Source organism: Anomaloglossus baeobatrachus, chromosome 2 (genome assembly GCF_048569485.1).
Source record: "Anomaloglossus baeobatrachus isolate aAnoBae1 chromosome 2, aAnoBae1.hap1, whole genome shotgun sequence".
In the NCBI taxonomy this organism is placed as follows: domain Eukaryota; kingdom Metazoa; phylum Chordata; class Amphibia; order Anura; family Aromobatidae; genus Anomaloglossus; species Anomaloglossus baeobatrachus.
The window spans coordinates 608724678-608739816 of NC_134354.1; the positions used below are offsets into that span (position 1 = coordinate 608724678).

General features: G+C 50.3%; 1 protein-coding gene across 2 annotated transcripts in view; it reads left to right on the top strand.

Annotated features, from left to right (window-relative positions):
- Positions 1 to 7917: 7917 nt before the first annotated feature.
- The window catches only part of DIAPH3 (diaphanous related formin 3), a 979498-nt gene continuing 972276 nt past the window's right edge, over positions 7918 to 15139 (top strand). For both annotated transcript variants that reach the window (XM_075336836.1, XM_075336837.1), the window contains exon 1: positions 7918 to 8252. In XM_075336836.1, the coding sequence (XP_075192951.1) occupies positions 8139 to 8252 (114 nt within the window). In that variant the 5' untranslated portion in view covers positions 7918 to 8138. The remainder of the gene's footprint in view (positions 8253 to 15139) is intronic.

Below are 15139 nucleotides of genomic sequence, written 5' to 3' on the forward strand. Positions count from 1 at the left end.
TGGTGTCAGGCTGTGAGGCAGGCTGAGCGGTTCCCCCCCTCCTCCAGCCCTCCATACCTGGGCTCTCTCCCTTCGGTCCTGCTGCCAGCTCCCTCCGCCGATTCTCCCCACCGCTGGACTCCCGCGCTTTGTTGCTGGCTGTGGGAGGGCGCCGGGCAGCGCCTGGGGAATCCCCTGCTGGAGGGAGCCGTGAGCCCACCGGCGCCATCTTGCTCCGGACCGCCAGCGGTGGCTCCGGCCCAGGCGCCGTCAGGAACCTGTTCAGGCTCCCCTGTGAGCTCTGGCACGCCACGGGGGAGGTAGGAGCAGCAGCACCACCCGGTCTCTTCTTTGGGGCCTAATAGAAAATAATTCTGGCACACTTGGAGAATATATGAAGAAGAGAAAATCTTGGAATGCTTAAATGGTTTTATTTTGTGCATAGGTCAAAAAAAATGATGATAATTCATCCATCCAACGTTTCGACCGTTAGAAGGTCTTTATCAAGGACAAATTTATCTATATGAACAACTGTGTGGTGTATGTTCAATAATATGAAGACATCACAATGCAGTCAAAAAAGCACTTCTCCCTGGGGCCCACACCCTATATCACCAACGCAAGATACGTGATATCATATATGGCTCACTAGCCCTTCCCTGTATCCAATACCTTTAATATCTCAGGGTCTCTTTGAGAACCCCACAAGGAGTCCTTTTCATTGTATGATCCCATACATGTTCACCTTTTTGGAACAATATTAAGCACTTATGTTACCCTGAGGCCATTGTGAATTCCTCAGTGCGAGTAACAGTATACCATTCCTGCATTTTTCAGAACATTCCTTTTCTTCTGAGGCAACTGAGAAACCATCAGTGAAGGAAACACGAAACTCTCTCTTATGCTCCCAGGTATCTACCTTTGACAGCGAAACAGTTTTTCAGAATTGTCTATATCCCATTTCCCTCTGGAAAAAGGTCACTACTATTGATCATCAATTTACTTCAATGCATAAGGATCACACCTTTGTCTATTTTTTGACTGCATTGTGATGTCTTCATATTATTGAACATACACCACACAGTTGTTCATATAGATAAATTTGTCCTTGATAAAGACCTTCTAACGGTCGAAACGTTGGATGGATGAATTATCATCATTTTTTTTGACCTATGCACAAAATAAAACCATTTAAGCATTCCAAGATTTTCTCTTCTTCATATATTCTCCAAGTGTGCCAGAATTATTTTCTATTAGACTTACTATTTTTTCTGAGCACCTGATATATAACGCGGTGAGCCAGGAATAATCGTTTCACAGTTCTTCTTTGGGGCCATCCTGGGTGAGCGGGGCCAGCGGGCTATATTTGTATGCAGTTATGGGCGTGGGAGCTCTGAGAACAAGCTTCCTCACGCCGCCATGTCCAGGACACGCCCCCCACATAATATTTTTTGATCGCTTTCAATTACACTTTTTGTGAGGCAGAATCAGAAAAAAATATCAATTCAGGAATCAGGTTGTTTGTTCTTTTTTTTTACTCCATTGACCGTGTCACATAAGAAAGAGGCATAAAGACAGAGAGCGAGAGAGTGAGCGAAATCTGCTGATCGGATCAGCAGACATGTACGGGGATTACCTGGGGCTCGCCGCCAGAGCCCACGGTTACCGGTGGGACACGATCTAGGATGTATACATAAGCTCCTCCATCCATCTGACCATTTTTCTCCCAGAACAGCTGCACCCTCCCCATTGTGTTTTGTGAAGGACAAAACTGTATTAAGCAGTATTTAGTCTAAGGAGAAAAAAAAGGTACTTGGAAGTCTAGGTGACCACCTCGATAATTACCCAGACTTAAATGTTTTTCCAATGACTTGCTTGAGAACGAGCTGAGCAAGCCTTCAAATGTCCAGCAAGCCCACAGTAGAAACAGAGTCTTAGATGGTGCTAATGTCTGCTTTCCACAGCACGAGAACTGGTGGCTCCAACCTCCATTAGCTTCACCTCAGTTAGATAGATATGCTCGGGGAGATATCAGAGGATCCCTGCTGCTCACTAAGTTACTCCCGGATTCTGCAATCCACTCATATGGCCTGGGTCTTAGACTCTACTAAGGAACCAAAGGTAACATAGAGCATCCTTAAGATGGAAAGGACCCCTCTGGAATCAACATCTGAAGGCTGCATTGTTACATTGAACCTCAGTGGACCATTGCAGGAATTTGGTACAATAATCTTCAGTGGTGTGGCTCCCTTTTGTCAGGCTTTGCCTCTGTGACTTGGAGTATGTCAGGTTCATCATAAAGTACACCTATGGCGTAAAAAATGCATTAACAAAAACCCTTTCTGGAGCTTTGGGAACTAAAGAAATGCCCAGATCCGAGGGCCCACCACAGGAGTGACATAATTATTCCTATCCACTGTGATTCATCCCATGAAGACCATGGTTGTAGGGTAAAAAATAATTTACAGCTCTCCCTGAATGCTCTAAACTGGCTTCCCCCCCCCTTAAAATTTACCAGGAAGGGCCACTATAGGTTTTGGAGAGTCTCCCTGCCTGTCTGGGGGTTCAGATATCACAGTCATAACTGGCACTGTAGCACTATAGGCAGCCATCATCAAAGTAGAAACCTGTCTCTGCAATTATGTGCCATGTCTTAGCATTAGATTCGGTAACCCATTGTTGTGTGATGGGCTTCCTTGTCCGCTGAGCCACAGTCTTTTTTTATTTTGGGTTTTAGTGCTCTGCATCTCCCTCTAGTTTCTTAGGAAGTACGAGGAACATTCAACAACCTTTTAGGCAGTCAGGTCAGAGTTGGTATCTCCTAGTTTTGAGGCAATGGTTATTCTAGCACACTCAGGTGGACACCAGGAGGTGACTGGATGGGAACCCCTGCACTGGCCCTCAGACTAAATGCACCCTCAACCCAGAAGTATACTTGATGGTAGTGAGGTCTGAACCCCCAGCGTCTCCCTATCTCCTGTTCAAAGCTCTGATGTAACACCCACCCACCACCCAAGGGACCGGCCAGGACAGTAGTCACAAATCCCCGACGGCAAATAACACAGACAGGGAGACAACAAAACTCACTCACACCAAAAACAAACACCAGGGGACCACAAAAAGGTGCACAGGAGGTAAAAAATCTAAGGAAAAAGTAACTAAACAACAGGATTACTTCCACACCAAACCACAGCAGCAGTAGAAACCACCTCCTCCAGATCAAGCTCCAGAAAGAATCCTGAATAACCGCCACTCTTTGTTGGAAGCAGAGGGTATTTGTCCAGGTTGGGAGTGGTAATCAGTGGATACACCTAAGCAGAGGTTATGAGCTTTCTGCTGGCAAGGAAAACTGACATTAACCCCATGTATGCAAAAAGTAAAAAACACATTTAATGTGTATAGTCTCAGAAAATAGACTCCAAATCTGAGCATAATGAATATATGCTTGATAAAGCCACCGAGCGGCACGGTGGCTCAGTGGTTAGCACTACAGTCTTGCAGCGCTGGGGTCCTGGGTTCGAATCCCCCTAAGGACAACATCTGCAAGGAGTTTGTATTTTCTCCCCGTGTTCGCGTGGCTTTCCTCCGGGTACTCCGGTTTCCTCCCACACTCCAAAAAACATACAGACAGGGACTTTAGATTGTGAGACCCAATGGGGACAGTGTTCCTGATGTATGTAAAGCGCTGCGGAATATGTTAGCGCTATATAAAAATAAAGATTTGATTTTTTTTTTTTTTTTTAATTGTGGGGTGAAACGTTGCCTGACTTGGTGGATTATAGAAAAATTGAAAAAACCCCGGGATGTTGTCTACTTTTCTTCTCCAAATCTGAGCATGTCACAACCTCCAAGAGAGATCATTGTGACAGTAGTACAGCTGATATTGTGGTAGGTAGCAGACCTGATTGTGTAGTGGGTAAAGGCACCTGATTTTCATAGTGGAAAAGTTCACCTGATTTTGCAGTGGGTAAGTTCACTGGATTTTTCAGTGGGTAGACACCTGATTTTTGTAGTGGGTAAGTACACCTGATTTTGTGGTGGGTAGTAAACCTAATTTTTGTAGTGGTTAAGCACACCTGATATTGTAGTGGGTAAGTGCACCTGATTTTGATGTGGGTAAGTACACCTGATTGTGTAGTGGGTAAGTACACCTGATTTTGATGTGGGTAAGTACACCTGATTGTGTAGTGGGTAAGTACACCTGATTTTGATGTGGGTAAGTACACCTGATTTTGATGTGGGTAAGTACACCTGATTTTGATGTGGGTACAAACACCTGGTTTTGTAGTGGGTAAGTACACCTTGTTTTGTAGTGGGCAAGCACACCTGATTTTGATGTGGGTAAGTACACCTGATTTTGATGTGGGTAAGTACACTTCATTTTATTTTTATAATGCTGTAGTCACAATAGTGTATGGCATCTGATGTGAGAGTATTGGATGTGATATGCTAATGACCCTCGGCTCAGGCTCTACTACAAGTGTGATGCGAATGTGATCTTGCCATCGGATCACAGCTGCGGAGAAGATGGAGAGAGTGATCACTCCATCTTCTCCACTGCCTGTCTCTGCGTATATCGCACTGCACTCAGATGTAATCTGAGTGCGGTCTGATGTTTCACTTGCACCCATAGACTTGTATGAGTGCGAGTAAGATGAGACGCCTTGCCAAACGCATGGTGAGATTTTTTCCTCAGACTGATTGGAACTCAGGAAAATATTGCAGATATGAGCGGCCTCATTGCTTAACACTGGGCCGAGAGCAATGGGAGATTTTCTCACATTGCACATACGCCAGGGCGACTCTACCCGTGGAGGCCATTATAATAAAACAATTATAAACTGGTTAACCCTTTAGCCCTTGCAGTTTTTCTGTATGCTCAGACGTGAGGTCTTAGAATAAATCAACAGTATAAAATAACTGAAGCCTTTTCTAAAAGTCTTCATGTGACAGAGAAGCAGGCGCCCAGGAAAGTCCATGATCCTGTGGAATAAGCCCCAACCACTGTGTGCTTCATAGCAGAACTTTATCATGTTTTTTGTGTTTTACCCTCAGTATACGGGCTCGCTCACACTGGGGTATAAACACCGGCCCCGCTCTCATGCGGGAAAGTGGCGAGTGAAATGCATTTAGTGCCATGTATGATGCGAGTGTGTGATTTTTCTCATATATCATCCGTATGACATGCGTTTTTCTCTCAGTAAGGCTGGGGCCACACGGGGCACTACTGCGATGCTCGCATGACACTCGGCTCACGCTGGCAGCACAGCGTCATGCTAGTATCCATGCAACTGAGGTCCGACTGTGCGAGCGGACCTCAGCTGCGGCGGGCGGGCCAGCACTGAGGAGGGGCGGGCCGGCACTGAGGAGGGGAGAAATTTATCTCCCTCTCTCCTCCGTAGCCGGCTATTGCGATTCTCACTCTGCACACGCAGTACACTGGTGTACCGCGAGTGCAGTGCGATTTTTCTCTTGCACCATTCACCTGAATGGGTGCGAGAGAAAGAGTCTCGCATTACAATCGCAGCATGCTGCGATTGTTTTCTCGGTCCAATTAGGGCTGAGAAAATAATCGTTCATGTGTGCTGACACACAGGCTAATATTGGTCCGAGTGGAATGCGACGTTTTATCACACTCCACTCGCACCGATTTTCTCGCCATGTGGCTTAGGCCTAACTCTTATCCTACAATCTACAGCATGGTAATGTATCAGTACAAACAGACGGCACACGGATACCACACGGACATGCGCGTGGCGTCCCATTTTTTTCCCGCACCCACTGACGAGTCTCCTCTGACACACACAGCACACTACCACTTGTCCTCAGTCCAATTCCAGCTAAGGTAAAACTTGATCTGCTGTGCCTCATTGAATAACATTGGGCACAGTCAGGGGCGTAACTACCGCGGTCGCAAAGGTCGCAACTGCGACCGGGCCCGGCAAATTAGGGGCCCGCTCTGCAGATCAGCAGGCAGCTCCTTTCTGTGAGAGGAGCTGCGCCGATCTGGTGCAGACCACGCGGCCGCTATATGACCCGCTGCTGCCGCCGCTGATACTGGGCCCCCTCCCCCGTTATCACGCACAGCAACACTGAAGAAGCGTGGAGCTCCACGCTCCTTCATTCTCCCTCTGTGCCTGCGCGGTGACGTCACTCCTGTGCGTCCGCTGTGCTCAGACTCAGAGTGCAGGGTGGGAGGACGCCGACCGCAGTTGCAGGGGAGTGGAGGGGAACCAGAAGACGTGAGGACAGCAGCGGGGGAACGAGGAGAGAGGTAAAAACTTGTTTTGGTTTTTTTATTTAAAAATCAGTGCATACCCGGGGGCCGGGGGGAGAATGAGGGGCTGCCAGCAGTATACATGGAGCATGGGGGGGCTGCCAGCAGTATACTTGGAGCACAGGGGGCTGCCAGGAGTATACATGGAGCAAGGGGGGGGCTGCCAGCAGTATACTTGGAGCACGGGGGGCTGCCAGCAGTATACATGGAGCATGAGGGGCTACCAGCAGTATACATGGAGCATGGGGGGGCTGCCAGCAGAATACATGGAGCATGGGGGGCTGCCAGCAGAATACATGGAGCATGGGGGGCTACCAGCAGTATACATGGAGCATGGGGGGCTGCCAGCATTATACATGGAGCATGGGGGGCTGCCAGCAGAATACATGGAGCATGGGGGGCTGCCAGCAGAATACATGGAACATGGGGGGCTGCCAGCAGTATACATGGAGCATGGGGGGCTTCCAGCATTATACATGGAGCATGGGGGGCTGCCAGCATTATACATGGAGCATGGGGGGCTGCCAGTATTATACATGGAACATGGGTGGCTGGCTGCATTATACATGGAACATGGGGGGCTGGCTGCATTATACATGGAGCATGGGGGGCTGGCTGCATTATACATGGAGCATGGGGGGCTGGCTGCATTATACATGGAGCATGGGGGGCTGGCTGCATTATACATGGAGCATGGGGGGCTGGCTGCATTATACATGGGGGGCTTGCTGTGTCATACATGGAGGCCTGGGATGAATTATAATATAAGGAGTACTATGGGGTGAATTATAATACATGGAGAACTATGGGAAATGCATTATAATACATGGAGGACTATGGAGCTGCATTTTAATATATGAAGGGTTATGTGAGACCATTTATACTATATGGAAGGCTGTGTGGGGGCCATTATAGTATTTGGGAAAACTATATACAAGGGTGGACAAAGATACAACCAGGGGATGGGAACGTTTTGTGCTGAGGAAAAAGGGCTCTTTCCCTCAGCACCCAGCTTTCCCATGCTCTGCTATACATCATTCAGCACCCAGCTTTCCCATGCTATGATATGGGAAGCTGGGTGCCGAGGGAAAGATGAATATCAGAATATCAGAACACAGGTTAGCTGGGTGCCGAGGGAAAGATGAATATCAGAACACAGGTTAGCTGGGTGCTGAGGGAAAGAGCCAAGTGTCAGCGTCATTATCCTGTACCCCAAGTGTGGGTGTACGTAGAGGGGGGGGGGGGGTCTAGTTACGCAACTGGGCACAGTACAATGCCAGGGCGAGAGAACCATTGATCTCTGCTTGCTGTCACTGACCTTGTGTCATGCCTGCTGGAGAGCGCTCCACAGCGTGTGACTTGCCCATTGTCAGCAGAGGATGCCAGCTTCTGGCTGCCCATAGTGACAGCTGTCATTACCAAGCATAACATCACCCTCCAGCCCTCTCCATCCCTGCACAGCGCCGCTATCACCTACACATTGCCCGCTTCTTTGCCAGTTAGAAAGATGTCTGCTGCGTGCTCTCAAAACTCTGTGACGTCAACTAGAGCGCCTGCTCCATTGGGTTCCAGACTGTTTCTGGAGAATGCCGTTTACCCATAGGTCGGACTAGACAGAGTGGGCGTGGTCGGAGTGGCGGGAACCTTGAGTGTGTCGGTGGGTGCGCTGTGTGGGCGCTGGACCCTGTACGGCTCGGTGAGCTGCTGTGCTGCGGCTGACAGCGCAGGATATCACAGTCACACATAAGTGGATCAGTGCGCCGCTCCCGACCTGCCCGGCGGTAAGCGGATTCCTCCTCCATAATCCGCTGTCAGAGCGGCCAGGTGACACTTCATCTCCCGCCCGGGGCGTGACACACAGCTGCTCCCTTCCCTGCTCCTTATGGATTTGTCACGAGCCAAAATGAGCCGCAAACAACGGGGGGCGCCGGGTACTGGGCCCGCATGTCCGGATTATCAGACGGGAGAGGACGGAGACCGGAAAATCTCTAAATTTGTAAGTATGGCAGACTGGCACGGCTTGTCATGTGGTGGCAGGTAAAGCACATTATTCTGAGCCTTGTGTGGGCCCTGTGCGGAACATAGAACGCCCTCACCCACTGTATTATGGCAGTATGCCCGCTGTCTGACCCTGGGGGCACATATAGCAGCCTCACCCTACAGATGATGGCTGTATACCTGCTGTCTGACCCTGATGATGGCTGTATACCCGCTGTCTGACCCTGATGATGGCTGTATACCTGCTGTCTGACCCTGATGATGGCTGTATACCTGCTGTCTGACACTGTGGGCACATATAGCAGCCTCAACCTACATGTGATGGCTGTATACCTGCTGTCTGACCCAGGGGGCACATATAGCAGCCTCACCCACTATATTATGGCTGTATGCCCGCTGTCTGACCCTGGGGGCACATATGGCAGCTTCACCCACTATATTATGGCTGTATGCCTGCTTTAGTTCCTCCACGGAGTGCTTACCACAGTCTGACGTTCCAGATTCCTCTAGGGCGCCAGCAGCAGTGTGCTGACCTCATCTCACTGCTGCATGTTTGGGTCGGGGGTTACAAGCTCTCCGCTGGCGCCACAGTGTTCAATTGTGTTTGCATCTGAAAGACGCAAATACACCTGAATAGTTAAAGAAAGGAGCTGTATCTGCTGCACAGGTCCTTGGGTTGCAGTACATCCTCTGGCGCCTGTGGGCTGTATGTTGTGTAGGCCTGGTTTCGGAAGTTATTCTCAAAATCATACCATGGTCTTATAACGATGTACACATTTCTTCAGTTGTGCCGCGTAACTTTTTATTTTTTTTAAGCAATTTGAACCTATTTTATACATATTCACTAATGGATGCCCCTTTAGGCTTTCTTTACCCTGCAGTGGCCATTCGATCAGTCCTGCTTTCAGTTCTCCTGGTTGATCTTGTGCAGTGCCTTCTCTCTCAGCTGGATTCCTGCTGGCATTGCTCTGCTGTGTCTAGCACTGATCTTCTATTGTAAGATGTCACAGAAAGGGCCGGAGCCCAGAGCAAGGAGCACTGGTGTTCATGTGCTCACTGGTAACTAGGGGGGCTATATATTGCAGATGGGGATGAGAGGAGTGATATACTGCAGTATGGAGCGGTTTATAAAGGGGCTGAGAGGAGTGATATACTGCAGGATGGGGCTATGTTTAGAGGGGCCGAGAGGTATACTGCAGGATGGGCTGTATACAGTGTTTCCTGCTTCTGAGAGATCAGTGATGTGAAACTGCAAATGCTGCTCTATTGATGCCAAGTAGGCTAGAGTCACTTGACTATATTTTTGGTCCCAGTGTGATCTGTCAAAACATTGGATCGCATTCAGACCAATGTTATTCTATGGGATCCAGTCAGTGCAAGGAAAACATTGCAACGTACATTTGCATGTAAATTGGATGGCACTCAGCCATGAGAGGCAGCAATATCAGTGTGGTCTGATTTTCACAGACTGACAGAATGGAGAAGATGCAGTCATATTTATTTATTTTTGCCGTTTTCTTCATTTTTGCAAAAATCGGATCGCGCTCTGATTTGTCTCTTAGAATGTGATTAGCATAATCAGATCTATTCTCTCAGATGAGTGAAAATACGGTCGTGTGACCTAGGCCTAACACAGGAGTTTCTTTGCACTGGTGGTCTATTAACCAGCAGTTCTTATGGCCCCTTCCCTGGTGTTTGACTTTAAATTCCACTGGTCAGATGCTGTGTTGCATTGGTGCAGGGTCTGAACTGAAGTCCCAGTCTCTGAGACCATTACATAAGTCCTGAGAAGGGAATGCTTCTATCAGTTCTTGGCTGTTTATGGTTATATTGTGGAGCATCTCCTGGGCTCTCCTGAGAAGACTAATGGCAGTCTCATTTGAAGGCCCGGCTTTCAAACAGTCATAGTCAAGTTTTTCTCTGAATTGTTTGACATCTTAACCACATTCTGCTTCTCCTTCTCAAGCAGACCTTTTGAGTCCATAAATGGCGGCTGCAGGGAAAGAACTTTTGCCAAACATGTATACTCTCATGCCATACTCTAAGACCGCTTTTCAAACTATCATTGTCTCTTAACCAGAGGAATCTGTGGTATGTCTTCCACGCTGAGGGGGGTTACTAGAGACCTTAGGAACTTTCTCTGGACTTGTTCCACATCAAACCTCTCCTCCACCTCTACATGACGTGATACAAATAACTGCTTGTGTCGCGCCTGGGCGCAGCCGAGCTGCTCAAATCTGGGTGGTCTATGGCTTGAGGGGTCCCGGACCCAGGGGCACAATCTAACAGTTTTAAATGAAAAATTAAAAATAAAGTCCAACTACGCCACTCGCGGTTTGCGGCCAGGGATAGTAGGGCCGCTGCTGCGGGTTCCCACTGGGGATGATGGATGGGGGCAGCGTGGATGGTGGAGCTCTCCGCAAGTAAGACTTTTCCCCAGGGGTAGGTGAAGAGATAACGTGGAGGCGCGCGGCAATGAAGCAGTCCAGACAAAGAGGGCAGTTTGATGATTTTTACTCACTGTATTCACGCCCTGGGGACGTACTGGATCCCAGGTGCACCCGTGTCCCTGATGACTGTGCCTGCCAACCTGGTGCCACTTGATCTCCTGTGCACTCTGGTGTATGTGGGTCCTCCCTGGCATGGAGCACTTGGAGGTCCTCCTGGTGTCTAGGTCCTGCTGCAGGGAGCTTGGACTACTTGAGGGAATTTCTCCCGGTCCCCTCTTTGCTGCTGATGCCTCGGACGTTAGTGGTGGCAGATGAGTCCTGAAAATCCGCCCGCCTGGCAGAGTTAACAGATGACTTGAAGTCCTGGTTTGGTTTTGGGATCTGCACCCCGTGTGTGCAAAGTACTGTGAGCCCTGGATGTCCACCCCACAGGATCCCTCTGTCCTTGGAGCTTGCTCTCTCATTCTCCAGCTACTTTCCTTCTCTGAGTAGCTGATCTTTCTCCTCAGGTCTTTGCAGTGTCTTTACTACCACTTCGCCGACTTTCTTACTCCTCACTTTCCTTTCTGGTTCATTCCACTTTCTATCTGTGTCTCAAGAGTCTCTGGTCTATCTTAACACCTTTCTTAGGCTGCTTTCACACATCCGGTTTGAGCACTGCGGCTCAATCCGGCTGTGAAAACTATGCAACGGATGCGGCGAAAACACCGCATCCTTTGCATAAGTTTTTACATGTGGCCCGTCCGTTTTTTTCCGGTTGCGGCATGCTACTGAGCATGCGCAGTGGAAAAAACCGCATGCGGCGAGCGGATGCGTTTTTTTCCGCATCGCGCCGCATCAGGCCTCCATAGGTATGCATTGAAAAATGCGCCGCAGCGGCCGGATGCGGCGCGATGCGGTGTTTTTTGCCGGAGCAAAAAACGTTGCAGGGAACGTTCGATCCGGCCGCGGCATCGGCTAAATCTGCCGCATGCGGCAAAAACCGGACCGAACGCAAGCCCCTGCAGCACAATACGGCACTAATGTAAGTCTATGCAAAAAAACCCGCAACCGGCGTTACAAAAGCCGGTTGCGGTTTTTCTGCAGAACGCCGTATTGTGCCGCAGAGCAAAAATCCGGATGTGTGAAAGTAGCCTTACTACTCCTCTCAACTTACTACTTCCTCCTCCTAAACTCTTCTGCCTCACTGTCTACCCACACTCCCCAGGCCACTTTCTCCTTCCACAAGTCTGGTCTCTTCTTCCCAGTTGACTGCCTGTTATCTAACAGTGCCCAGCCCTGTCATCTGGCTAGGTGAGGCTCCCAGCTGGGTACAGTGAGTGTGAGTGGTGGCTGGCACAGTTATGTAGGACCTGGGCTGTTACCTTGTTTTTGTGACACCTGGTTACCGCAGGGGTGTCACACTTGTCTTTAAGTTCAGTTACTCTGAACAAAAACTTCGAGGGGACTCTTTGTTGTCCTGGCATATGTTAATGAGGCGTTGGAACATTTCTGTAGTGCTCTCATTTGTAGTGCCCCTTTAAAATCCTCTTCAGCTGTGGTAGAATCAGGTGACTTCATTTCTAGCATATTTTGAAGATCTCGTGCGGTTGGTAACCTTTCTGCAACCCTGTATCCCTCTGGTGCAACAAGTTTGTAAGGCAGTTTCTCTTTTTGCTCCCGAATCTGCCCCAGGATCTTGAAATCATTCCTGATGGTGATTTGCAATGCTTGACAGATCTGTCTGTCTGGCTTACCTAACCCAGGTGGGCTAGAGCTTCTGTCGGTGCCTGCTACTTGTTCAGGAGTTTTGGTAGCTTCCTGCACGGCTGCTATCAAAGTGATGAAATGCTGTTTCATTTCCTGTAGTTCTGCCTGTGGAAAGGATTTCCCGGTCTTGGGGAGTAGCACCACCCCTCAGTCCCCTGCCCTTAATCTGGTGATGAATTGCGTTAATTCCTGAAGGAGTGTTATGACAACCTCTTCTTCATTTTCTCTTAACTCATCCATCTGTTTAATTGCTGTTAGGAGATGCCTGTGAGTGTGTGACTTAAGAGATCTGTTCTTCTGACACCTTTACATGTCCCGCTACTGCACTCAATTCCACATACGTTAATTGGAGAAGCTACTCACTGACACTATATTAATCTGTGTTTCCACATCCATAGCTGCCTGATTTTGATAGTGCTGCTTTGGTACCGGCCCTTTAATTAATCTTGCAAAGTTACTGTAAGGTGCTGTGCTACTGTATGATGTATCAATAGCTGTACTCTGGCTGAACTACAGTCTCAATCCTTCTCAAATTTCCCCCTACGGCCACCAGTGTTGTATGTTCGCCACACTGTATAGCAGTGATGGCAAACCTATGGCACGCGTGCCACCAGGGGCACACTGAGCCCATTCTGGTGGCACGCGTGCTGTCGCCCGATGCTGCAGCTTTGGTCTGCTAGTGCAGTCGCGCCGGCAGATCAAATCTGTGTTGGAGCGGAGGAGACATTTCTCCTCCGCTCTAACACTCCTCCTCCCCCAGGCTCCAGTGGGTTGCCTAGGAGACGGAGGAGCGGCGCCATCTGCTGGCCGCGTGGGAACTGAGGACCCAGCAGCGCGCAGCGGGGGGAGCGTGTGCAGGTAAGTTGTGTGTTGCTTTTTTTAAATTTTTTTTTTTAGAACTCGTGTGCGGCAGCGCCAGCATGGGGTGGGAGAGGGGGAACGCACATGGCAGCGTGGGGGTGGGAGAGGGGGAACGCACATGGCAGCGTGGGGGTGGGAGAGGGGGAACGCACATGGCAGCGTGGGGGTGGGAGAGGGAACGCACATGGCAGCGTGGGGGTGGGAGAGGGGGAACGCGCATGGCAGCGTGGGGTGGGAGAGGGGGAACGCGCATGGCAGCGTGGGGTGGGAGAGGGGGAACGCGCATGGCAGCGTGGGGTGGGAGAGGGGGAACGCGCATGGCAGCGTGGGGTGGGAGAGGGGGAACGCGCATGGCAGCGTGGGGTGGGGGAGGGGGAACGCGCATGGCAGCGTGGGGTGGGAGAGGGGGAACGCACATGGCAGCGTGGGGGTGGGAGAGGGGGAACGCACATGGCAGCGTGGGGGTGGGAGAGGGGGAACGCACATGGCAGCGTGGGGGTGGGAGAGGGAACGCACATGGCAGCGTGGGGGTGGGAGAGGGGGAACGCGCATGGCAGCGTGGGGTGGGAGAGGGGGAACGCGCATGGCAGCGTGGGGTGGGAGAGGGGGAACGCGCATGGCAGCGTGGGGTGGGAGAGGGGGAACGCGCATGGCAGCGTGGGGTGGGAGAGGGGGAACGCGCATGGCAGCGTGGGGTGGGGGAGGGGGGACGCGCATGGCAGCGTGGGGGTGGGGGGACGCGCATGGCAGCGTGGGGGTGGGGGTGGGGGAACGCGCATGGCAGCGTGGGGGTGGGGGTGGGGGAACGCGCATGGCAGCGTGGGGGTGGGGGAACCGCGCATGGCAGCGTGGGGGGGGGGGAAACACGCATGCCAGGATGGGGGGGGAAACACGCATGCCAGGATGGGGGGGAAACACGCATGCCAGGATGGGGGGGAAACACGCATGCCAGGATGGGGGGGAAACACGCATGCCAGGATGGGGGGGGAAACACGCATGCCAGGATGGGGGGGGGAAACACGCATGCCAGGATGGGGTAAATTAACCAGGATTGGGGTACATGCCGGGATGGGGGAACATTTACAAGGATGGGCAATATGTCGGGATGGGGGAACATTTACAAGGATGGGCAATATGTCGGGATGGGGGAACATTTACAAGGATGGGCAATATGTCGGGATGGGGGAACATTTACAAGGATGGGCAATATGTCGGGATGGGGGAACATTTACAAGGATGGGCAATATGTCAGGATGGGGTACATTTACCAGCATGGGGGAACATGCAAGAATGGGTAACATTTACCAGGATGGAGGACATTTACGAGGATGGGGCCATGATGGGGACAAATATACCAGAATGTAGGAAATATATATCAGGATGGGGGACATGTTTACCAGGAAGTGGCCGAGGAAGGGGGACAGAACTACACAATGAAGGGGGAGGGGAGCCACTTGTACGTCTTTATGGGATTTCAAGATGTTCAGACTTTGAAATGTAGATGTGGATTACAGGGTGACTTCTGATTGCATTCCAGGCTAAAATCTCTGTCTAATATGCTGCAATTTTTTTCCAGAAAGATCAATCCAACTGCTGTGTCTGGAAAGGGCAGGGGCTCAGCTTCAATGTGTGGTAAGCACGCATGAGCGTGATGCCCCCTGCTGAAGAGAAGAGAAGACTGCAAAGGTAAGATTAAAATCAATTATTTACATAATAGGATTGGTTGGCACTTCGGAAAAAAAATTGGGTTTAGGGCTACAGTTTGGGCACTTGGCCTGTAAAAGGTTCGCCATGACTGCTGTATAGGAAGGCTGGGCAAAGTAAA